At 31.4% G+C, this 27,694-nt stretch overlaps 1 protein-coding gene across 1 annotated transcript in view; it reads right to left on the reverse strand.

Annotated features, from left to right (window-relative positions):
* Positions 1-27,694, reverse strand: part of thoc5 (THO complex subunit 5) — a 93,773-nt gene that overhangs the window by 25,872 nt on the left and 40,207 nt on the right. Inside the window, exons 6-13 of the mRNA XM_035372280.2 lie at positions 24,829-24,899; positions 21,551-21,665; positions 18,633-18,765; positions 18,468-18,542; positions 17,701-17,744; positions 11,212-11,311; positions 10,877-10,979; positions 10,696-10,797 (exon numbers count right to left, since the gene is read on the reverse strand). Coding sequence (XP_035228171.1) covers positions 10,696-10,797; positions 10,877-10,979; positions 11,212-11,311; positions 17,701-17,744; positions 18,468-18,542; positions 18,633-18,765; positions 21,551-21,665; positions 24,829-24,899 — 743 coding nt within the window. The remainder of the gene's footprint in view (positions 1-10,695; positions 10,798-10,876; positions 10,980-11,211; positions 11,312-17,700; positions 17,745-18,467; positions 18,543-18,632; positions 18,766-21,550; positions 21,666-24,828; positions 24,900-27,694) is intronic.

Genomic DNA, 27,694 nt, shown 5'->3' on the forward strand with positions numbered 1-27,694 from the left:
CTTTGTGGGGAAGCTAATGAACATTTGTAACAGTATGATACATTACTGTAGTCTGTTTATTTCTTTAAAACAAGCACTTCAACATCTTCTCATCCCCCTTAATACTCAATTATGATCATAACATGTTATCATTATAGCACAGCACTTACTTCTACCAACTCATTTGACACTATATTTCAAATCAGCTTCATTTGTGCGCTTTACAAAAGGCAAAATACGGCAGATAGAAATGAAGAGGTTGAAAAACAGTCAGGATTCAACCATCGGCCATAGCTCTGATTACTATGGCCGCAAGGCATGCAGGAGAGGGAAATATGACATTGAAGTGCCCAATTCTAAAGTAACAAACTATAGCATAAGAAATAATGGCATGTGGCATAATAAAAAGTACCTGCATGCAAAATCAAATGCCATTTTGAAAGTTAATGCCACAGTGACCATTGCTTACCTTCAGTTAAGGGTAAAACACAGGCATCTGCAGTGACAATGCTGCACTGATCAATGTACACAAATATCTGAATGGCATGAGATATGTCTTTTAGATAAAGTATAATTGTACACTGCTCAAAGTAAAAAAGGGGGAGACAGTGCTATATCTCCCGTTCTACTGGGCCGATTGACAAAATTCAAACTGCGTTTTTCATGTCTCGAAAGCACGACTTAGGATATATATTAGATTTATCTATAGCACTGTTCTAACATAAGTATTTTGACACAAAATTAGACTTTTTGTGAAATAATATACCAAATTTTTTCCATATTTCGATTCTACGATACCCATTTTTTGTGTTTTATTTTTAAAATTTGTATTTTTAAATAATTTTAAAAAAGTTTTTGAAAAAAATTTGGAATTATAACCTATAAAATTTTTACCATCATCTTAAAAAAGCTGTATTTCTAAGCATACCTGCAAAAAATTAGACTTTTTTATTCAAAATTTTCCAAGCTATAGACAAATTTGCATATTTTCACATTTTGAAATTTGGCATCCTTTTTTTTGAGCGATAATAACGCCAAATGTGGTTTATGGATTTTTGTTACAGTGAATTGCCACAGCTGTTTTTAACCTTAAATTTCAAATAAAATTTTACGGAGAATTAATTATATGACATTTTTTCCCTCAATGACGCGTTATAAATATTTATTAATACTATCTGAAAAGCTATTTTTTAAAATCATAGATGATATTATTCAAATTTTTAACTATTTTTTAAAATTTCTATCTTTTGTGTTTTATCGTCTGCTATTTTACTTTAACTTCGTTTGATGGTTATTTGAATTTTATGAAAATATTTTATGACATTAACTGCATAATTTATTTCTAAACAAGCTGTTGCTTATGAAGTGGCTGATACTATCATCCATATTTTTAAAGCACAGTATATTTTATAGAAACATGAGATTTAGAATAATCATTCTTATAAAAGTCAAATTATGGTATGTAGCGTATTCGGAAACTAAGTACCGTTTCATTCTAGTGCCATCGCAGCGCTGTGGTAGGCGTCCCGCGCATGCACACTAGTCTTTCTTGTTCACTGACTTTCAATTGTCGCCATTTTGGTTGCTCTATGTTGTGTTTTCAGTTTGCTGTGCACATTCAAAATGTTTAAGACGATTAGTTCTCCCGCTGACTGTGAGATTCGTGCCGTGATTAAATTTTTGAACGCGAGGAATGTTAAACCGGCCGAAATTTATCGTCAAGTGACAGAAGTTTATGGTGAATACGCGATAAGTGATGCAATGGTGAGAAAGTGGCTAAGAATGTTTAATGCAGGTCGAACAAATGTCCATGCCGAGGCTCGGAGTGGTCGGCCTTCTGTTGTCACCGATGATTTGGTAAGGAAAGTTGATGAAGCAATTCATGAGAACAGACGCTTCACAATGACAACTCTTTCAGAGGCATTTCCACAAATTTCAGGTACTGTTTTGTTCGAAATTGTGTCTGACCGCTTGAATTATCGCAAACTGTGTTCCCGATGGGTTAAAAAAATGCTCACTGATGTTCACAAAACAAAGCGACTTGGTAGTGCCCCGACATTCTCACGCGGTACAGTGATGAGGGAGAAAACTTTTTAAACCAAATTGTGACAGGCAATGAAATTTGGGTGTGTCATTTCACACCAGAATCGAAACAACAATCGATGGAGTGGAGACACACTCATTCTCCGAAAAAACAAAAGTTTAAAGTGACAATGTCATCACAAAAAATCATGTGCACTGTCTTCTCGGATAGGAAAGGCGTTTTGCTTACTGAATTTCTTCCCAGAGGTGAAACCATGAATGCGGTACGATATTGTGAGACTTTAACAAAACTAAGGCATGCCATTCAAAACAAACGAAGAGGAATGCTCAGTAAAGGAACTGTGTTGCTCCATGACAATGCTCGGCCCCATACTGCTGGTGTCACTCAATCATTAATTCGACAGTTTCATTGGGAGCAGTTCGATCACCCGCCGTACAGCCTGGACTTGGTACTGTCCGACTATCACTTGTTCCTGCACATGAAGCGCGAGCTTGGTGGCAAGTGCTTTGGATCTGATGATGACACGAAAAATGCTGTGGAGTCGTGGTTATAGAAACTGGCGGGAAGTTTCTTTGATGATGGTATACAAAAAAGGGTCACCCGCTATGATAAGTGTTTGATCATTGGCAGAAACTATGTTGAAAAATAGTTTAAGACATGTATTTTCATGTAAAAATAAAATTGGATTCGAAAAAATTGTTTTACTATTTTTTTTTTTCAAAACGGTACTTAGTTTCCGAATACGCCTCGTATAAACATACAACCCTCTAGAGACCAAATTAATGGAAGTCCAATGGTTATGTAGAAATGATCTGCACCTAGTTAATGGCTCGATAAGTCAGTAGGTTCTGTGGACAAGTAAGAATAATTATATAAACGACACCCAATATTCTGGATTCAATTACCAACGAGGGTACGATGTTTATTAAATGAATTTAAGAAGTTTTTAAACATAAAAAATCAACTCATTTTTTATCCTAAAATGTATTTCTGTTTGAATGCAAATATTTCTAATTTTATATTAATCAAGATTGCACACGATATTATTTATTTGCACTTCAATTCTTACCATCAGCTCTAGTAGAAGTTACAAATCAATTACATTTAATTAAGGAATGACCATCTAAGTTTACAAACAGCATACCATAACAGCAATTCAATTATTGGCGCCGTATCTTTCATGTTACTCCCGATTGGCAAGCTACATGATTTTTAATGAGTATTCGGGTTTTGCTATTAACTTCACTTGGAAATCACGCTTAGGCAACTGGTGAGGCTCCAATTAAATCTCCAATTTAATATTTCATTTGTAAATATTTAAAAAATTGTTTTATTCTTAGACATAAAAAGACGAATTTAAGTTTTGCTAACTCGTTAGTAAACTACCAAGCTGTAGTGCAATTTGTTTTGAAATAATTGTATTCACTTAATATTCTTGCAATATGAACTAAAGAAGGAATGTTCTCGGAAGATTAAAGAAGTGTTTAAATCCACTGATATTAGGTTTGTCTTACAAGTTGAGAATCAAAACGATTCTGCAATTGCCCGAGTAGTTGACTTGTAAATGGCTGTGAATTAAGAAGATGACTTTTAATCTTACATTATTCAGTCAGAAAACGTATTGCAAATGTTTTGTATTGCATGACAATGCATCTTTTCATTGTTCAATAACCAATCGGTGAACCGCTTGTATTCCATAAATAAGTATGTGTACTCAATCGTCCTTCATGTTCTTCAAATTTGCCTTCTTGTGATTTTTTTTCTTTCCCAAGAACTAAAGTTGCCTCTCAAACAAAAGTTTTTCGACATTGAAGAGACAAAAGGAGTATGACATCTACTTTTAGAGGCATGTCAAAAATAGATCTCTACAAGCCTTCTCTTCCATTACATGATGTGTACTCAGACCAAAAGTTGTATCGGTGTAAATTCTATAACCTATTTTTATTATACTCTGATTACTTTATTAACATACAGTGAATATATACTAAACCTTTTATTTCAGCTTCAGTAATTCGGAATTTTTGACGGAATTGTTGTCGGAACTAGGACTTAGAAGATAAGTCAAATTGAATATTTCCCATAATCCAATAAATTCAAGATCAAAGTTTCAATATTTTATTTTCGGAGGGAGGGGAAATTTTTTCAGTTTTGGTCCATTATCCTAAGTATATCAGGGTTCATAGCCACATTTTAGTTAAAAAAATAAGCACCTATAAGCACTTTTCAAGCACATTTTAAGAAAAAAAATAAGCACCTGTCTAATTACATCATACACAACTGCATAACCTTAAAAATTAGACTTGTAATTTAAAATATGAGAAATGCAGTATTTATTAAGAGAGAATAAGCATTACCTCAACCATGGAAAATAATTACTTTTTTTTTTTTTTTTTTTTTTTTTTTTTAAGTTTTAAATAACAGTTCAAATTACAGAACTAGTTTACAAAGAGAGAAAAAAAACTATGCAGAAGTAAACTATATTACAAAATGTAATGATGAAATTTCAGTTCAAAATAAAGAAAATAAATAATAAGAAGGCATATTTATTGTATTCGCTTGGAACCTAATAATATATACAATTTATTTTTCCACTCATATTGATATTTAAATAATTTAAATCTAAATTCTGAACATTTTCTAAATTTTCATTGTATATCAGTTTTCCCTTAACAGATATTGCAAGCAAAGTAATTTAAGTAAAAAAGAGGAATATTTCTGAAATCAGAAGACAGAAATTTGCTTCATGCAGTCATCCTTTAACAGTAAAAGCTTAACTAACCCGCATACTTGGAAATTGGCGAATATTCGGACAGTCGAGCGTAACTTGAAAAAGAGGAGCGGAGGGGGGTAACTGTAGCCGCTTTTTAGATTTTTCCTCTAAATAAATGCTTTTGACATTTCGATAAGTGCATCATATAAAAATAAACTAACGGAACTAAAAAATATTCTGCTTAGCAAGCACAGTAAACTCTTTTAAGTGTTCATAAACAAATCTCGGACTGAACATCAAAATTAATTATCTCTGCAAAATATCGCAAACGTTATTGCATAATACGTGAGCTGTGAAATTACGCAATCGGAATCAACAGCTGCCGGTATTGGGAGAATAAAGAACTAAATAACTAGGGTGTTTTTCTTTCTAATTTTCAACAGATGGCATTAAATTTCCGGAATAGAATCATTCTTCGCTTGGGTTGGTAGACCGCAGAACCTTTAGTTCTATTCAATCCAGATAGGAAAGTGACAAAAAGCGAATATTCAAGATTTTGCGGAGAAAGGGGAGAACCTCCCAACCGTCGTACTGTATAATGTATTGGCCAAAAAAATGAAATTTTTTTGACTATTTGATTACTTTCCCTTTATTTAAGCCATTACAAATATTATTCCTTAGAAAGCTAATCTGTGTTAAAACACAACCATTTTTGGAAGTTTACTATACTTCAGCAGTTACTGCAACTATGTTATAAACATTCATACACATACTCATAATATAAGCATAACGATCATAATAAACATGAATATGAACTGACCAAGCGGAATGAGAATGCAAATTTTTAAGATCTTGATAGAAATTCAAACGTGTGTAGAATTTGGGTGGGAGGAAAAGAATGCCGAATGTACTGGAATTTTCTACTGCTTTCGCAATTCTTTAACCAATAGAACGATGAGCACCTGTCTGTACTCTTCGTGCACACCAAAGGTTATGTTAATGCAGAGAAAGGGGGAAAAGCTATTTCCGGAAGTATGATTCACCATCTGACATTCCATATTAGGAAGAAGAGTTGTTTATTTAGTTTCGGCTTTGGTATGGGAAAAAATAGCGCGTTCATTAAAAAAAAAAAAAAAAAAAGCACTAAAAGCAAAAAATAAGCACTAAAAACAAAAAAATTAGGGCTTTAAAGAAAAAGTAAGCACCTATAAGGGTCTTTATATTTTAGTTTCAAATATAAGGACTTATAAGCACCGCTACGAACCCTGTATATTTGCTTCGATTCTTTATGTTTTCAATAAAAGCGAAAATCTTACGCATGGTATACATATAACGCATAGCTTCAAATTAAAATTTAATAAAATACAGGGTAATTATAATTAAAGTTCCACTTTGAAACGGTGATAAAAGGAAAACTACTGGATCAAATGTTATCAAACTTGGTAACCGAAGGAGGTCATAGGAATTTATTTTCTGCGAAAAAAAGTAAGTTCGAAACCTCACCACCAGGGGGGGGAAGGTGCTGTATGCAATATTGTTAAATGAAATATGGGTCGGAATCTAACTTAACCTTTTGTTACACAGGTTTAATATGTTGTATACCCTTAAGAAACTTTGAAGTAAGCAAATTACCATTTAAAGGCATTAAATTTGATAAAAGTTGAGTGCGCGATCAGTGTAAGGGAGAAATTCGTCCGTGAAAACCATGAATTAGCGATTAGAAATGTGAGATCGCAAATCACTCGCACAAGTGCGTACAATCTGGAAATCGTTTTCTGACAGATCGCTAATTTGTAATTTTTGAAGCCTGAATTCGGCACTAAAACATGAAGATACTGATTCAAAATGCTTTTAATCGATTTGGGCCAAAGAAATCCCTCATGTTATCTACCTAGTTCCATTGCATTCTCCTACTGCATTCGATTGCATAGCAGTCATTCCACACTGTTTGGTGTGTGGTGTGGTGTCAGTTATGAAACACACCGTTTTTTGCATTTCATAACTGACACCGTTTGATTCAGTTATGAAACTAGCTGTCCAGTCGACAGCTGGACCACTGTGATTGCAGTTCGCTTAGAGTCAATGTTAAAATGTTTGTGATACATGAACTGCAGTAACTTGGCATTTTAGATACTACGATTTTTATGCAGGGCTGGGCCCCACCTCATTTGTGTCGCACAATTACTTAGGCAACATTTCATGAATGAATGTCTTATAGGCAGACACTTCCCTTCCACACTTGACCTACCTCTGTGACTTTAGGCTATGAGGTTACCTCAAAAGCACTGTTTATGGTGATAATCTAAACAATTTGGCAGAAATGAAAAATGTGATACACCGACATGTCCATAACATTCCTCTTGATATGTTAAGAGCTGCTGTTGAGAATGCAGTAACAGGATTTAACTTGCTTTCGGAAAATGCTGGACGCTGCATTGAACATAATCTGTAACATGTTTCGGAAACGATAAACACATTTTAAACAGATGTTTTCTTGTCTTATTTTATCTAACAGTATTGCATACAGTGCCATTTTTCCCCTGGTGGTGAGTTTTTTAACTTTTTTTCCCCGCGGAAAATAAATTCCTATAGCCTCCTTTACACAATTCCCAAGTTGATAACATTTGGTCCGGTAGTTTTCCTTTTATGACCATTTCAAAGTGGAACTTTAATTATAACCACCACGTAAATTAAACTTTAAACGTTTGACAGTTTGGTTCAAGTCCCAGCTTTAAAAATATATATATAAATATAATCTTTTATATTAATCCTCTTAGAAAGAATGTTTCAAGAAGCCAATTTTTCTCTCGCGTTATAGATTGTATGAAAAAACATGATCTTTAGTATGATTTAGATTGTTTCAGCCGATATAAGAATCGGGTCACTCGGTGGTACAGAATAAACCCTGCTGGACTGTTTTATTTCTTTGTCATTTAGCAAAAATCTTTTAATTAAAATATATATCCTTTAGACTTCGCTTTAAACTTTATTTATAGTTAAAATGACTAGAAAATGAAAAGCTGTCTTCAGCTGAAACGCAAGTCATGTAATTGATATTTAAAAAAAATTGACAATAATGCAAATTTTATGGAAGTCTAGCAATCGAAAAATCTTAATTTTCTTGTGTGAGCAGTGAAAATAACTATAGAAGGAAAGAAGAAAATTAGGGAGAAAAGTACTAAAAAATTTGCAGTAAAAGTTGGCTGTCAGACATACCAAGATGTTTAAAAAAGTTGGACGCTTTTGAATATACTTTCAGGATACTTCAAAGAACTTAGGTGTTCAAAGAGAAAACACTTGGACGTATACACCAGCAAATACTATCAATTGAGCTTGTGTTAAAAGAAAAGACAAAAACAATACCATTGCAGATTAAAGTGAAGAGCAACTGGTTTTAGACTATATAGTTGTATAAATTTAAATTACATTATAGAACATCATATCATATCATAAACAGAGAATCCCGTGATTTCTCAGTTGAATTATTTGAATATTCAAGAGTTTATCCAGTGATGTACGTGGATGTCACCTAAAACGCATTCCCCCCCCCCTGATGAAACAGTGGCCAGTAAAGTCGCTCAACACTGGTAGTTCGGTCTGAGGTTCGAATTCCGCGAACTGGCTGGCTGCATGGGCGTTTTCGTGGTATTCCCCATGTGTAATGTGTATACGAGCCAGTTTCCCTAGAAAGTCATCCACGAAGGCATTTCTCCCCTTAGGCAGATAGCCCTATGTGTTTTGTCATAATTAAATAAACCAAAACCTCTTGACGAAACCAGTCTTTCCTTTCATCACATACCTTCAAAATGCTTAGCCTCTGAAGACTGATAAAGGCTCTGACCAAATACTGATGAAATGGATTGAACTGGTTTATTAAGTTATGGCAAAGCAGGGCTTATGTGAAGAACTTTCTAAGGGAAACCAGCTGGCATACACATTATACATGAGAAAATCCATGAAAACGCCCATACAACCAGCCCGTTTACCAGGATTTGAACCCCGGAGTGAACTACCAGTGTTCAGCGACTTTCCCGCTCGGCCGTTTGTGGGCCTTTATGAAATGGAAGGCGATAACTTTATTTAAAATGATTGTCAGAAATACCAAGATGTTTAAAAAAGTTGGATGCTTTTTTATATACTTGCAGAATGCCTAAAGAAAATGAGCAAGAATGAAGCAGAATGCCTGAAGAAAAAATAAAATTTTGCATAAAATTTAGTATTTGTATTTTTTTTTAAATTTAAAACTTTTTAATCTTATGATATTTGGTTGTTGCAATTTCAAAAATAAAATATTTGACTAAAATCTGAATAACATTTTATGAAACCAAATGTAAGATAAAATTGTGTAAAGCAATGGGCACAATGATAAAACTGTTTAAAACAGTGTATGCAAGTCATCCTAAGTTAAAATGTTGGTTATACATCTCTCTTATTTATATATATCTTTTGTGAACGGAACATTGAAAGGCGTGTTAACTGTGCTTTACTGTATTTTCTCTTTTAATATATGCAGTTTTCAAATGCATCGTAGTCTGGGTTACAAAATATTCTCCCAAAAGAAATGCAATTCAAATAAATAAAATCAAATTCTGGAAAATTTATATTAATAAATATATTTAAAATGCTCGGTTCGAATGAATAAATAGAAAATTTTAAAATAATTATCTGAAGAGATAACGCAACACTAACAATTAAAATAAAAGTCTAAAAATTTAAAAATTACCTAAAATAGTAACTATGACTAAAAATATAGTATAAAGAAAACTATTTGAAAAATAAATAAATAAATAAATAAACAATGCACCTTTGATTTAAACTACGCAGTTCGAATGAGTAAATATAAATTTTTAAAACAGTTATTCGAAAGAAATTATGCAACGTAAACAATTAAAATGAATTTTGGAAAAGAAAAAAATTGCTTAAAATTATGGCGCAAACTGAATAAAAAGCGGCAACATAAATTGTTGAATTTCTCCGTAAATTTTGCAGCAAATTTTACAAAATTTAATATTTAGGCATAATTTGAGTCGTAGAATTGAAATATGGAAAAAAAATTGGTATGTTATTTCAGAAAAAGTCCGATTTCGTTTCAAAATAACTATGTTAGAGTAGAGCTATATATAAATCTTATATATATCCTAAGTTGCGCTTTCGAGACATGAAGAACGCAATTTGAATTTTGTCATCGGTCCAGTAGAAGGGGAGATATAGAACTGTCCCATTTTTTTTTTTTTTTTTAGCAGTGTACATGTAATTCTCAAGGTACATACAGTACTACTGTGGTTCTTGGAATCTTATAACCTTGCCTTATGCATCTTCATACCAGATTAGTTCTGATGTTATATGTTATTCAGTGTGATTGGATACAAGTCCTACTCGCATAGGGTAGGAAAATCATGCTTTCTTATCAGTTAATATTTCATTACAGAAGTGTCAAGGCCTGTGGTTATTGCTTATCTTCAGGAGAAATCCAGAATCATGAACTTAATTGTGTTACATACTGTCCTTGCTAATACGACAATTTTAATGGACAGCAGTGTATTAAGAGTCTATACAGATACCCAGCAAAATGAACAATCAAAGAAGTTTGAAAATTTCCTCTGCCTCTTCTGTCAGTTATATTCTTAATAATTCTTAACAAGACAGTTCCATACTATATGTCCTTATCTGTCATTTAAACAGAAGGAGGAACCTCTACTAGCTGCTCCATCAATCAATCCTAAGAAATATTTTTTCTTAATTTATTTTATAGCATTTGCTTTCATATAATTTTCAAGTCTGTTGATTGAACCTTTGAGATATTTACTGTAACTGATTTGTGATATAAAAAGAATAACCTAAAAATTCTTTAAAAAACAGACTAAATAAATGAATAAATAAAAGTAAAAACTAATTAAAACAATGTTTTAAGAGACATTATAAATATATTTTGACACATATGGAGCAATGAAATAATCCATACCCAAATTTTCGTAACTGGTACCAATTTGAAACATTGGGTGTCTTCCTCCCGGTGTCACCCGGAAACAGAGAATTTAAAAATGAATCCAATTTCATCAAGTCACTAAAAAAAAGAAATAAAAATTACAAGTATAACAAATATATCATTGTCATATACAAACATATAATTTTAAAATACTTACCCAACTAATTCTGATGACGTTACTTGAGGAGTAATTGATTTGACACACACAGTTACAATGTGCAGATGAAAAAGATAAAAAAATTCTAAAGAAATCTTTGCTTCTGGAAAAGAAATTATTTTCTGGTTAACTTTTGATCATGTAAAATAATAAAACAAAGTACAATTTCTTTTCAAACTAATCACTGGATGAAAAGAATAATTCTAGATTAGATATTGTAAACAAAGATAAAACAGAACATTCACACTCATTATAATTAATATTTAAAACGAATTTTCACAGCTGGAACAAGATATATCCCAAAATTAGTTTTACAAATAGTTAATTTATCATACCTTCACTTTCAACTGTAAGGTAGACAGACATAGGATGTTTTTTTAATATGTCTTTCCGGGTATCTTCTTTTCTAGAAGAAACTGAATGCCTATGCATATTCTGTAAAATAAAAATAAAAATAAAAATAACTTCAGTTATTGTTTATTAAAGTTTCATATTTTTTTCACACTTACATGTACATACAAATGAAACTTTTGACATATTCTGTAGAAAATGAAGAGTAGCGTCTTGCATGTGAATATGCTAATCCTTTTCTTTGTCACCATTACTCATATTTGACAATTTTGTTACAATAAAAATCAGAACTTTTTAGGGGGAGACGGAAATGAGCATAAAGTAAATTTTACACACATTTGAATATTTTGAAACCATCATACATAGAAAACATTTACCTTAAGAAATGGAAAATCAGATAAATGGAATTAATTTTTAAATAATTACTAAACTTTTAATTTGAAAATTGTGTTTTATAATATTGTTTAAGTTTAAGAAATGAAATATTAAAAAGCTGGGAAAACTGTGATGAAATTTATAAACTTCTACATTAATTTTTTTTTAAACAAATTTGTGTTTAAATGGCCAAAATGTTGATAAGTTGTTAAGCAACGTATTGGGTGGGGGAACACTATATTCCAAAATGGATAGACCTTTGGATGAACTACAGAAAGTGAATTTAGAAATAAATAAATAAAAAATAAAAAATATATAATAATAAATACAGAAGTCAGCCAATAATACACATTTTAAATACAAATTCGCCTGCACATCATTAAAATTCTTAACACTTAAAAAAAGTTTATAAAAAATGAATTTCATACATAATATCACACAATTTTAGTATGGTTTTGTAAATTTAAGTAATTATGAGAAATTCATAACAGCTGGAAGATATGACTATTTGAATGCAGACAAATCCATCTAAATAAAATGAGAAATTTTCATGTATAAACCAAGTAGAAACATATAATATGCAAATCACATTAATATTCAAGAAATACAATAAACAGCAATAATTCTTTTGCTGTTCAAGAGAGACAAAGGTGCTGATAGCAGATTCATTAAAAACACTTTGTATCTCTATCTGATAAACTACAACAGAAAATAACACTAAGGCAAGTAACACATGTGGCAAGTACACTAAGATCAGTCTCTGGTAGATAAATTAACAGAACATGACTACATAAATGGACACACATAAGATTCAGAAACTAAAGATTTTATTTTTGAGTCAAATACCAATAAAAATCCACATTAATAAATAGAAAAGGATAAAACTAAAACACAAGTAACCTCTCTATAAAAAGCTTTCAAATAGCAGAAGCAACTGAAATAACTTGAGTGTGCTGAACACAGAAATCCAGTTATTCTTAAGAATGTTAAAAGTAAGTTTATGACAGTTACTTCAACAATAAGATTTATTTGAACAACATTGTTTCAGGGCTGCCACTCAAACAGGAGAAGTAAATTCCCTGACTTTTCCAGGTATGTTTCGAGAAAATTCCAGTCTATTCGCGTAATGTACGTTGGCTGTGCTAAGAGGTAAATTAATTATGGTATTACTTGTATTGTGTAGCAAATTCACTTAATTATTCAATAAATCCCAGAGGACATTTATTCTTAATTATTCTTGGTGCACTTTGTTTGATAATTTTGTTTACTTTTCCACTTAAGAAACTTAATAAAATTTAAGATATATACGTTGGATAACAATTGTACATTTTATTTAATTATTACTCATGATCATCACCAGTTCAACATGAGGCTAATCCGGTTCTTATAAATCACAACGCAGTGCTAAAAGTTAGGTTAGATTTTAGGTAAATTTAATTTGTGTGAGGTGTCTTCTTAAAAGGCACCTTAACACTTGAAAACACAAATATAATTATAATAGGAGTTGTTTTCTCCACTGAAGATTAAGATTAGAATCTTCCCAATCTGGAATAAAATAAGGCTTTTTTTGCAGACATTCTGCAGCTAAATGAAAGAAAGAAATCTATTTAATGACATTTTTTTACTAAATTGAGGTATTTTATATTTATTTCGCAGCATACATAAGGAAAAAATATGTGCATTAAATTTCGTGATGTCATCATACTGCTAGAATTAATTTCAGGATTACGCCAGAGAAAATTTCCTGAAATTTGGAAATATTATTTACTAATGATAAATAAATTTAGAGGGAAGAAGCAACATTAAATGATATGAATAACATAAAAATAGAGATAATTACTTAAAAATTGAATTAGAATAATCAACGATATTTTAGCGAATATAGTTATATTACATGGTTAGCCTAGATGACTGATTACTATTTTTTTTATTTTACTGCAAAATGACAAGGTATTTATTAAAAAGAAAAGAAAAAAAAATTTTTGCAGTAAAATCCTAGTATACGGTACGGCTTTTACACGATTTTGAAAATTGTCGCCAAGAACAAAATGACTCGTTTACTGCTCATTATCATGTCGCCAAATCCCGCTTTACCATACATGGAGATTATTTTAAACAAAGAACGTCTATGTAAAGAAGAAAAGGTTCCATACACGTAAATTCTATTATGCGGCTAGAAAGCGGAGGGAAAATTTGCCAAGGGATTTGGCGACGGAACCTGGCGGCCAGAATTTCCCTCTCCGCGATGTGTACAGGAAATTGAGAAACACGTGCTAAGAAGAAACGTTCTTTGACAAAAAAGAAAACTACGAAAATCCGTTTTTAAATTATTGCAAAAAATCCAAGGAGAAACGTTTTATCAAAGAACGTTTTTTCTTGGATTTTTCGCAATAATTTTAAAAACGGATTTTTGTAGTTTTTTTTTCTTCCCTGAAAATAACTAATCCATGAATTAATTTACTTGCGCCAAAAAAATATTTTCTTTTCCTTTCGAGTTTAATGAAATTTTAAACGATATTCATTTTATGAATTCTTGATAACGTGACCTTCGAACTTCGACACCGGTTTCGAGCTTTGGCGACAGATATGCCGCGCATGCACAGCTGTTTCCCTCCATGATGGAACGGAGCCACGTCTGTTGCAGAGAGGTTTTCTTTCTTTACAATACATATTTTTTTATTCTAACCTTCATGGTACCGTATACTAGGATTAAACCCATTTTGTTTTATACGAAAACAGGTACTTTCTTTAGTTCATGCACTGCATATGCGATTCTCGAGGTTACTGGAAACCAAAAGTTGCGGGAAACTTGATTTGCCTTTCTAAAAGACAATCAAATTGGAGCTGCGAAAAATGGCTCTATGCCAGCTGCCCGAATGACACTCACGTGATACACAATTCGCCAAAAAAGTGATCTCTTCCGACGTCGGCGCAAAACTCGCCTTTTTTGGCGGGATCGTTGTATGAAATTCCTCAACTTTTCCAGATTTTGACTAAAACACTTAAATTCCCTGACTTTTCCCCAAATTTTTTGGTCAATTTCCGAATTCCCCGACTTTTTCCGGTTTTCCAGGTAGCGTGGCAACCCTGTTGTTTTCTGTGTTTTGGGGTGAGCACCTTACTTATGTTTTTTTTTATTTCCTTGAACAAGTGAGGCATTCAGTGAGGAATAGGATCTTCAGTGACTGTCTTACACAGTGCGATGTTATCTAAAACAAGAAAATTATTTTGTCACAGCTATTTGAGATCTTCTCTGGTAATAGATATTCATTGCCAACTGATAGAATGGAAAATAATGTGAAAAGCAAAGCAACATGTGTGAAACAGTATGCAGAATCTCAAATTGGACAATCAATAACCTGTAATAGCTACACAAAGGCGAACAAATGAAAGCAAATTAAACACATTTCAGTCTCTTGTAGTGTTGGAGAACAGATGAACTAGTCTTTAAATAATTAAAGCATGAATTCCATCCGTAATGAAGAACATTAAAAATGACTATAGCAGTGTTTCTTCAACTTTTTTTTTTACTCACAACTCCTTTTTATTACCGAGATTTTTTTCGCGACTCCCCCCAGGACCCCATAATATTTAAAAAAATTTTGTGGGACCCCATAAGTATTGTGCAAATCTGATACATGCCTGAGTGAAGCCGTCAGTTTTTTCACTTAAACTGTAATATACTATTGCAGTTTTAGGTCATTAACTTTAATTTCTAATTTTAAGACATAGAACAATGTAAAAATTTTAAATAAGTAACAGATGAAATGACAGCATCATTTGCAAAGCAAGGAAAATGAACGTTTAGATTATAAAAAGAATGCGTCGAAATGTTTTTGTTTTCTTCTTTGTCTGTACTGTCTTATCGTTATCTATTTTCAGATACATTGTCTAAAAATATTTGGTAATTGTAAAATTATAAGTTAAAGAAATATCAAAACTGTTAAATTTTTTGGCGACCCCTTGCTGCAGGTCCCTCGACCCCCTGGGGGGTTGCGAACCACAGAAACCCTGGACTACGGTTTAATGAGGTACATATATAATATACTTCACAAAGTATAAAGAAATGCAGCGTTTGCAATAATGTCCTGTTTCACAGCCACGACTTTTCTAGAACATATTGTCAACAATAATGAAACATGACTTTTATTATAAAATACTGGCAAAGAAGCAACCAAGCTTCTCCAGACCCTGAGACTGAAATTCTTGCTATTTTTTTGCCAAGTTATGGCTATCATCTTTTGAGAACAAGGCTTGTTGCTGGTTATACTTTAGATATAAAAGAAAGCAACAATCAGTGCAACAATGTATGGAGCAACTTTAGAAACTCTATCATTAGAAACAACCATTATAGGTTATTTACAAAAAATGTGGATCATTCCCACACAATGACATTCATTTACACAGGACTATTGAGAACTATGATAAAGTTATAGGAGACTATTGAGCTTCTGCCAAATAAGACACTATTTTTATCTCAACCAAATTCTCAACAATACTGGTGGTTGTAGATGTTTAAGAGATAAAGTGTTGTGATACAGAGCCTGAACATGGACTCCACATATTATGAGATGGGTATTAAAAATTTTGCCTACACAGAGACAAATTCCTCGCTCATTATGATAATAATTTGGATGAATAAGAATTATATCATTGAATACAATATACAGTGTGTTTTTTCCAAAAATATATAAAGTATAGAGAGTATACTTTGAGTACACAGAGAACTTTTAGTCGGGATAAACTAACCAATTTAATTTTTGATTTGTAGCATTGGCTTATACCTCTGCGCAGTCCAGAGAATTATTTTGATTGGCAAGTGATTTAATATACAGTCGTGTGAATAAATTTGTAAACAGATGAATTGTTATATAGTTATGAAAGATGCAAATGGGGGGGGGATTATTTCAAAGAAACACGAATCTGGTGTAAAGACTTTATGTTTATCTGGTGTAAAGTCGGACTTTGCCTTCAACCCTGTTTCGAACTCCATCATGTTAAACTACATTTCTAAGGTATTTTTCGCTCAGTGCATTATATTTAAAGTTTCATAGATTTTACTTTTTTATATTTTGTAATAAATAGAAATTAACTGTAATTCAATTGAAATTTATTAATTTTTTTGTGATAACATCTGAAATGGGTTTTTCTGACAGCTTAGTTTCTCATGATAAAAATATATATAAAAATCTTTTCTAGAAAGAAAAAAATGCATATTTCAATTCTCCAATATATATTAATTAAATTTTTTTAAAATCGATTTTAATCTATTCCACAAATTGAGTAGTCAGAGGGTTAAGAGGGATGTTACTGAATCACTGCTTGAAAAAATGGGCTATAACCCCCCCCCCCCACAGTTAAAAAACTGTGGGTTACCTTACAGATTTCAGGAACAGGAGTTGCTGTTTCTTTCTGCTTAAAAAGAGGGCAGTACGGAAAAAAAAAAAAAAGTTTGGGAATCCATGGTTTAGGGATACAGTCAAGCCAAATGTAATTTTTGGTAGCACGGAAACAGTATTGCAATTTTTGGATGAGTTAGAATTGCATTTTGTACTGTAAGAGGTAATGAAAGGTCAGAAAATACAATTTAGTGTTGTTAAATTATGTATTGGGGATATAAAAAATTCATGAGGAACAGTCTCTACTGCCAAAGACTCATAAGAAAAATGTTGCTTGTTTTCAGGATAGCTTTGAAACACCTGGAGTATAATCAAGTCATCACTCAATACTTATATGTTATATAATGTGGATTAGGTGTAGTTGTATGTGATAACACAATATATGCACATGGTATATTCATGTAAAATATGCCCCATCATGGACTTCATAAGGGGGAAAAGAATCAATCTACATAGTGGCTGAATTTTATATATGGCTCCACATCATTTATGTACCTGGCCCAGATCACCTTCCAGGCATTCAAAACCAATAAACAAAATAACTATGTTGCAAACATAAAGGCAAAAGTATTAAAAAAAAAAAAAAAAAAAAAAAAAACTAGGAAAAACACACATTCATGCACATCCAAAAGGGGAAGCTAATTATTAGCATTTAAATACCAAGGGACTATAAAATAAAATAAAAAAATTACAACCAACCATTTCAGATGTATCTTCTTGATCAGATTCCCCACTTTCTTCCGCTGAAAAATACACATTTAGGTTTATATTACAGGCAAAAAAAAACAATAACTACATTATATAACTATATATAAATAAATATATTAAAACAAAGTAAGTTCAAATCATAATCATATCGGAATTAAGAAATTTATTTTGAAAATGCAAGAAACTATTGTAAAAAAAAATAAACACAACCTGTTTCGAAATCCTCAGAAAAATCAATGTGTAAAAAAAAAAATTGTACAAAATTACCCTTTTAAATATACATATTTTTTTAAAGCTTTACATTTCCAGTTATATCTTCTACATGGTTTTTGTGTGGTGAGAGAAGTAAAAGATAAAGCCTGTTTCTGAACTGGCTACTGCACAAACATATAATTAAGCAATACAACATGTTTCATATTCAACAATATTAAACTGTGCATTCATCAATTTAATGTCCTGCAGGCACACAGCTTGCCCAAATCTAACAGAAAATGTAATGGAAGTGATACAATAACTTGAAAATCAGTACAAAGAACATTATAATAAATTTTTATGGAATGGGTTATTTATATATATATATATATAGGAAGGAATGTAAAATAATTTAATATATAAATGCTGTAATTTGTAGCAAATCAAGCATTTTTCCTACATGTAATCTATTTATAAATCAATTAACAAAACTTTAAGCTAAAACAAATTTTACTTATTTATTTTTAACATTTTATTATCATGATCTACAATTAAACCATACTTACACAGATCCTCAGTTTTCATTTGAAGAACTTTAGCTTCATCAGTATTGCCTTCAACTGCAATCTCTATTTTCTTATCTAATACAAAGAGATTTACTACCTTAAATTATTTTCAAAATGTTTAAGTTTTTCTTGCCTGTGATAAGAACTATTAAGCAATATACATACCACAGACTTCTTTATATGCACATGCTTCAACATACAATATATACAATGGTGTAGGAAGAAACTTTGCTATCTGATGTTTTAAATGTGAAGCTTGAAATTGCATTCCAAGCTTGCTCTCGAGTGGTTCTGCAGTCTAGAAAACAATAAAATTAATCAATCAATCCTCTTTTAATATGCTTTTGCCAGCTACATTAAAAGCACTACAAGCCAGTAACTTGGTCATTTACATAAACATTTTTGTCACACAAAACCATATAATTATACATGATAATTTGGTAATTAGAAGTTATCTCTAAGTAATACTGTAAGTGTCCAGATTACAATAACATACAAAGTACCTCAAAAGTCACAAGACATTTTAAAAATGCATAAAAAATTAATAAGTTGTTACAAAAGAACACAGTTTGCCTGTGCATTTAAGCCCAAATTTGGGTGTTTGGGGAGGGAAAACTTCCAAGACAAAGCTGGATTGTCATCTTATCCCTTAAATGACATTTAATAAAAGAAAGCTTGCATAAATGCCATGCAGTTGCTTCATTATATGACATTTCACAGAATCGACTACTCAATGTATACTCTCTCACACTAATTTATATTCTGTAAGCATCACAAAGTCCATAAAATTGGAATTCGTTTTTGACCTATACTTTCCAACTTAGGAATGTCATCATATCCTTTGGCAAAATATTTAGTTTTCAGATTTGATCCTTTAGTTTCTCGCAATATTCACACTCTAAAAATTCTTTTGAAATCATCGATAAACTCAAAGATTTTTCTCCCCTGCATTCCATTATGATTTCTTTTGAGGTGGTTAAATCACAGTTTAGTATTGTTCCAGTCGAAGAAGCACCAAAATATCTTTCAACTAGGCTTTGAGAATTTCATTTCACACATACTGAAATTGAACAGTTTATTCCTGTTACTAAAGCCTCTTTGAGTGAGACCTGCTTTTTTTTCCAGAATGCATATTATCGCCAAATCGAAGGATTAGCTATGAGTATTCCTCTCAGTCCTCTACTTACTGACATTTATATGCATTATTATTTGAGAAATGAAACTAGGCTTTGAAAATTCCATTTTGCACATACTGAAATTGAAGAGATCATTCCTATTACTAAAGTCTCTTTGGACAATATCGTTGCCTTCCTTTATATACTTATAGTTCACAATGAATCTGATTTCAGCACTAATATTAACCGTAAACCCTTTTCTCTGCCACTCATGCTAAGCCATGGAACCTGGCTAAGCAAAAAATGGCTTTCCCCCCTTATTATTATGTACTTTTGTGCTCTCAAAGTTTGTTTCTCAGATTTTTTTGCTTGCTAACGAACTCACAGAATCTTTGATTGCTAACAAACTCAATTATTTGAGATCAATTGCTGTTGATAAGGATTTTCTCCCAAGATTATTGATAAAGGCATTTGAAAATTTTTCAGCTTCCCATCAAATAAGATATTCCGCTGTTAGAAATAACATTAATAACCTTGCTGTGCTTTCATTTCATCATTCTGTCAGTTATAAAATTGGACAGCTCCAGAAGTTGAAATTTCAAAGACATTTTCTCACCTATCAAATCCATAGTTTTAATCTTAGATGCCATTTTTGACTTTAATTCTTGGGGAATTTACAGCATACTGTGGCAAGGTGGCTTCAGATATACCAGCCAAACTAAAACAGCATTAAAGTTTTGTATCAAAGAACATAAATCTTGAAATTAGCAAGTCTTCGACAGCAAATCATACTTGGAAATTCAATTATAATTTTGACTTTGGGTCTGAAAACATTATGCAAAAAACTTCTTGCATTGGATTTTCTTGGAAGCTTTTCACATTCACAAAGATTTATCTTGTTTCGTTAATGACTTTAAGTCCAATCTAGTCCTTCCTAAAGCTTTTAAAATTCTATTAATTAAATAGAATTTAATTTTAAAAATCTTTTAAAATTTTAAAAAGCTTCTTCCATTGGTGAATTAGATTTTCTTGAAGCTTTTCATGTTCACAAAGATTTAGCTTGTTTTATTAATTATTTTAAGTCCAATCCAGTCCTTCCTAATACTTTTTTAAAATTCCATTAACTTAATTTTTTAGTTTTTGTTACTATTTCTGCTGAGAGATGGTGAGACTTTCTTGTTTGCTTCAATCCTATAATGCATGAATACAACCACTGCTTTCTAGTCTTACAGATTTCTTTGCTCCTGATGAAGAGGAACCTGTAGTTGTTTGTCCTCAAAATTAATTGAGTTTTTGATTAAACCTATGCCAAACACAAGGTTGTTGCTTTACTAATTTTATGTTTCACTTTGGCATGTTTCTCTTCTGATTTAAAATGGCAAACAAGAAACCTTTGAATAAGAAAGAAAAACTTTTGAAAATTACAAGGATGATAAAATAAAATTTGACAATTTAAATTTCATTAATTCAATAAATTTAATTCATAGCTTGAAAAACACTTTCCTTAGTTAAGGTTAAAAATTAAAACCCGGGAAATTCAATGAACTACCGAGAGATGTGACGAAAAACTGGAGGGTTGGCATGCATGTCATGTAAAATTAAATTGTATGCACGTGTGCAGATTAGGGAGATTCTGTTTCTCATCAAGTTGTTCAAGTTAAAACATTTCAATTCTCGCTTCTTGCCAAGGTACCCCATCAACCCCATGTTTTGTGTAATAAGCCAAAACACCCCATAAATAATCTTATTTCCCCTCAGAATTCATGACATGAATTTTAGATCATCCATACTTTCAAACAACAATTTATTAATTTTTTAAAAAAAGGTCTGGTGACTTTTGGTGCATCCTATATTTAACAACACAATTCTCATTATTCACAGTACAGTAAGAAATTCAGTAAAACTATGAGGTTAATATAAATTAAAACAATCAAAAGCAAAGGGGCAAACAGAAAAATAAATAATTACTTCAATTATTGACTGCAAAGTTGGTAAGATATTAGAGAGCTGTTCACGGAGTTTTTCAATTTTCTGAATATATTCCTCTTTGGTAACTTCAGCTTCTTTCAACTTCACAGCAAATCTATTTAAATAGAGAGCTAAATATTAGTTAAAGAGATCAATTAATTATAAATATTAATATACATAGCATATTTCACAAAAGCAGATTAATTTAATTTAAAAAAATGCTTAAACACACAGAACTAATTGAATTTTTATGACATAAATTTAAAAGTCAGAAATTGGTAATAACATTACTACACACAATAAATTAAGTGCATGATCATCAGAAGAAAAACTCTTCTTAACTCTTTCACAACCAAAATGTTAAAGATGGTTTTTCATTTAAACAACAAACGGCTGCAATTGCATGCTCTGTTTCTACCCTCCGTTAAATTTTGAAATTAGCCTAAGGTACAGTTTCCCCAAATGTACTGTAACAGTTCATCTGACAGTCTTTTTATGAGAGTTCTATGGCTCCTTACCTTTAGGTGGCTAATAGAAGCTCCTTTGTTAGGAAGTAGAAAAATTATCATTTGAAACTTTCACAATTTTTGACTAGTTAATGAACGGAAAGGAATAAGTAGTTGTAAGAACAATTAATTGATGACATTTGGCAATGAAATCTCTTTTTCTTTCTTTTTAATCTTCTGGTGAGCATTTCTTAATTACATTCAAAACGGCATCAAATGGATTGTTATTCCCTGCCTCCATATAAATTCGAATAAACAATAAAGAACGACAAGCTGAACTACATTGCTGCTTATTCCTCAATTCTGCTTATCCCCTCTTTCCCATTATTTTACATGGAATACCTTCTTGAGATCAAAGTAGACTTGAAAAGAAATAAAAATTTTACCTTTGTAGAGAAATCCTCAGAAGAACTTTTAGGTTTGTCAAATGCTTGTAAAGCTCCATCTACATGATGAGACATATCTCCAAACAAGTAGTATCTCTGCAAGTGCGTTTACTGCGCCACTCTGTCTACGCAGGGAAACATATCTCTCGCACATCAGATACATATCTGAGGCTTTTGTACAGGAGTTAAAAAGCTTTGAGCATTATTATGTTTGTTGTGAGATCAGTGGAGGTATTCTATTAATTCTATTCATGTTAACTGCTTTGACCGCTCTGTTTGGCTTAGTAGCTTGGAATTTGGATACAAAATCTCCCTCTGTAGATGAAATGCTGTCAAGACAGATGTATCTGAGGGAGACTTGTTTGGAAATATCTATCTCTTCTTGTAGATAGGACTTAAGAATCAGTCAGTGTTGGTATTTTTTGTAATATTCAAGCCTTGCCCCCAATAAAAATGCTAAATATGAAATGCAATCAGATATCTAAGTACAATAAAAGCCTAACTATCCAGTATTCGATTAACCGAACTATTTTTAATAACTTCCCTCATCCCGAAAAAGCAAGCACCATACAGAATGATGTAGTGCCAATATGATTTTTTTGTAAACCTGTTTTGTTTTCAATGAGCTGGTTTAGTTTTGTAAAGAATATAAATTTAAATATTTATCTCTTCTTGTCCTAGAGTTTTAAAAATATTATTAAAATTTGGGACCTTCTTTCTATGGAACAACATGCAGTGAGGTATTTTCAAAAATATGCTAGCAAGAAAAATGTGTATACATGGCTTCATTTGAAAATGGATACACAATGGCAATACAATATAAAAACATATGACAAGTGTTTTAAGTCTTTTATATGCTAGATTCATAACTAGTCTCTGTTGCTTATCTAACTAAATAAAGGTTATATATTAAAGGTCTACAAACATACATTGGCTTTTATGAAGAAAATGCACTCTTTTCCAAAATCTTACACAATCTTTTAAATGTCGGCTTTTGATAGTCAGGCTGATTTAAAAATAAGATGACTTTTCCTAATTTTAGACTGAAAATTCCTTCTATTCATTTGGCTTCTCTACTGTGATCGTTTTTTAATATGTTCAACTATCTGGACAGGTCAGCTTTTATTATATTTATGATATTAGAAAATTTTTACATAAAGACTTACACTTCATGCCATATTTGATAAAACAGATTCCGAAATTTAATAAGTAATGGAAAATTATGAGGCATTAAAGAATAAATTATTTTTATAGTGCTTTCTGATGGTTCACAACTTCCTGAAAAGTATTCAACAGGCAACATACTATGTCCACAAAATGTATTTACATTGTAACTCAGGTATGCACACACACAAAGCACACAAGCACAAATTTTCACCTTCGAATTTTTAAAAAATGAAATTTTATATATATATGCAATGACAAATACTAATTTTTCTAATTAGCATTTGTTTTTGCATTCAGTACATATTTTTCCCTTGTAAGAAATCATAATGGGATTGTAGAGTTTGGCAGCTGATGAAAAAGAAAGTGTTGAATTTCTTTAGAAATATTGCATTTGGTCCAACAGTAAAAAATGAAAAAATTTGCATTTAATGAAGTTATACTTCTTTAATGATCCAAAATTTGTGGAAGGTGCCAAATTTCTGTAATTCTTCTGTGTTTTTTGCGGCAAAACAGATTGCTGTATACACGAGAAAAGCGAAAAAAATTACATAAGGATTTCCTTGAGGGGGGGGCATGCTTTATTACAGATGTTTCTTCCTTTTTAAAATTTATTAATTCATTAGGATCTGTTCTTTAGGTCTTTTTTAGGGTCTGTTCAGATGGTGGTATAAATGCCACCGAGGCATAGTCATATGTCATAAAATGAGGGAGTTCCATTCACCCTGCAAGACAGGGTCTAAGCCGTGGGCAATTAGAGAAGCTAAATTTGTGTATGTGTGAATGTGTCTACAGCTTTCCCGCTCAATAGGTCTTGCATGCTTGATCTGACTGGTCCACTCTTAATGGTTGAAAGCTTCAAACTTTATGCCCAAATCCCTGAATTGGCTTTTGTAATGTAGCAAGGTCTGGTTATCTAGCAACGAAGCTCGGCTGAAACCATTTATGACATACCACTGTCTGAATACAGCCTTATGGAATTCTTAGTGTACCACCACTTTCAAAATGGTTGTTGCTTTCTGCATATATATTAGGAGAAAAATTAGTTGGCAACATTTCAGGGGGGATGCAGATTATAAAAAAGTACTATTTTTATTAATGATAGAGCAATTATTCATTTGACAATTAACTATAACACAGACAAGAGCATGAAGTTATATCACAAGAATTCTAAATTTTAAACAATCTAAGAATATTAAAGAAGAAGGGGGAAAGCAGATACCTTTTCCTTTGCTCTAACTCCCAAGTTAGCCTTGCCATCGTTAATTCATGAGCATCATGTTTCGTGATTTCCTACAAAATTTATCAGACTTATTTTTTATGAACACATAACTGCATTGAAAATAATTACATTATTGTAATATTCAAAAGCATTTTATATCCTAGTAAAAATTACTGATACTTGGGTGTCAGCTGACATTCATCAATACACCATCAACAATTTATCGTCACCTTTTGACAAAATATTGTTCTGATGTCAGTATATCGATTAAACAGGTTTTTTAAAAGGGAAATAACACCCTTTCAATTTTCTTTAACATTTCCAAATTTACGGTAGAAAGTGCATTAGATAGTAATAAATACAAGGGAAAAAATATAACACCAAATGCATATTTGCAATCTCTACCTTAATTAGAATAAAAAATTTAAAAAAAAAAAAAAAAAAATTACCATTTTTAAAACACGTTGACAAAAAATGAATTTGCGAGAAAAATCAAATTAAAGTTTTTCAATTGTAAAATTAATCCTTTTTTTAAAATAAAAAACTGTATTAACTTTTCTTCCTTCCTTCTCCCCCCATCTAAGATTCGAATTTGGATTATGCCGCTAATGGCAGACAGCAGAGAACATGATCATGCAGTTATCTTCGGAGGCGCTATAGTATAATGTTATGCAATCTTAACTGAGCTGTAAATATTATATTTGCAATTCTTTTTATGTTTAAATGAATATATTTTAAACATTCTTTTATTGAGTGTTTATTTTTACTTCCTTGTACGAAGTAAAAAGGAAGTATTGTAATCGCCAAAAGTTTGAGGTAGCATATTTCAACGAAAATATCCATTTTGACCGCTATCGAATGCAATTTAACGATGTTTTCGCGTGATATCTGTATGTAAGGACAGAATAAAAAACTCGTTTCCTCCAAAAAAATTATAAAACTGCTTTAAAATGAATTCTGAAGAGAATTTTTTATGGCATCTGTACGAATGTATGTATGTATCTCTCATAACTCAAAAACAAGTAGCCTCAGAAAGTTGAAATTTTGTATATAAGACTGCTATAACATGTAGATGTGCACCTCATACTTTGGTTGCAATCTGCCGCACCAAACATATATAAATGTATTTATATATATATATATATATCCACTCTGTTACCCGCCTCAGTGATCTCAGTTTCTTTACTCTTATATGTTTGAAAATTAAAAATGATTGAATTATGTTGTTCTTACCTTCTGGTTTAGTAAATCTGTATGCAATATTTTTAGAATTATCAACAATTTTAATGTTTTTTAAGTGCCGCTAAGCTCAATACTTTTTTTGATGGCAGCCATTGCTTGTTTAAATTTGAAACAGCAGAATAGTGGATTTGTTGAAAATCTAGAGAAACAGCTCCGCAGCAATAAAGATAACGCCTTCATTTATTATTGCGAATTAAATCAAGCTTAATCCTTTCTGGAATTTTTTCGAGGAAATAAGTGTTTAAGATTTACTTCGTAATTTTTAATACAGATATTTTGAGTTTTTATGTATTTTTGTCTTGTCGCGAAGTGAGAACTGAATTAATTGAATGAGAAATACTCAATCGTCTGTGAAAAACTGTCCTTTTTCTTTTTTTTCTTTTTTTTTTTTTTTTTTGCTTAATTTCTTTTATACATAGTTCTAACAATAATTCTTTAAATGATATAAATTTTTTGCATTGTGTGTTTTAATATGAACAAAATATAATACTGTTAAGTGAACCTAGCACCAGAGTGTCGCTATGGTAAACAAATAGAGTGAATTTTAAAGAATGCATTTATGATATTGTGGTTTATGCACTATCGGCGAAGTAGATTTAATTCAATCCAATAAGTTTAAATGGAATGCAAGAAAAAATGTGTATAATTTAATATTCCGTACAAGGAAGTCATGTGGTGTACACATCAGATTTTTTTTAAGGAAATGTATGTTCCTGTTATACTAGTTTAACAGTAGATCTGTTTAAATTTCACATGAAGTTTCATCAAACAGCTAAATCAAAGCGCACATAAAACACATGCATTTACCTTCAAAACAAGAAATCCTTTAATGTTTTAAATACTCAATACAACACCAGAAATATTTTGGAAAAAAAAAGGGGGCAGTGTAAAATTAATTTTTTAGAGAAACGTGATGCATTTTCAGAGAATTTTGAAAATTTTGAGACAATTAAATGCTTACTATGAAAAAATTAAAAAGAAGACATTTTTAATTAATTACACAGCTAATTTTGCTTTTGCTAAGAGCTGTTTCGTAAATTACGCTTTATAATTTTAATATGTTACAATTATTTTAATGAAATTTATCAATGTTATGATGTTTTAATAAATCGCTGAAAAATTTTCAGATCTCGGAATTAAAATTGTTCTATAGAAACTGATCTTAAAATCGCCAAAATGTTGACAAGTCGCCAAATTTAGAACTGTTTAATAAAAGAATTCACATCCCCAAAAGCGAAAACTTGTTTAAGAGCTCTTTTAGAAAAAAATGAGTTTCGAAATGCTTATGTTTCACTTCTTGTTAAGAAACTCGAGTATCCCATCATTTATATTAGAAATAGAAACAAATTGTAATCCATGAACCCATTCAAAAGATAACCATATACGCCAGTGAATCGCCAAGAATACTCCTCCAAAATGCTAATTCACTCTCAAAATGGCAATTGTAAAAACAGACAGAAATTTCAGATGATTAAAATTAAGGACCTTCTGCTGATTTTGGCCAAAATTAAGGACTTTTAAGGACCAAAAATCGATTTAAAAAAATTTAAGTACTTTTAAGAACCGTACGACCTTGTAATTTCCATGGGTTTTCTTTGGGAGTTCGTTCAAAATTGTATTAGAG

The sequence above is a fragment of the Stegodyphus dumicola genome, chromosome 5 (genome assembly GCF_044657685.1).
Source record: "Stegodyphus dumicola isolate Sdum_Otavi_A_Nest chromosome 5, ASM4465768v1".
In the NCBI taxonomy this organism is placed as follows: domain Eukaryota; kingdom Metazoa; phylum Arthropoda; class Arachnida; order Araneae; family Eresidae; genus Stegodyphus; species Stegodyphus dumicola.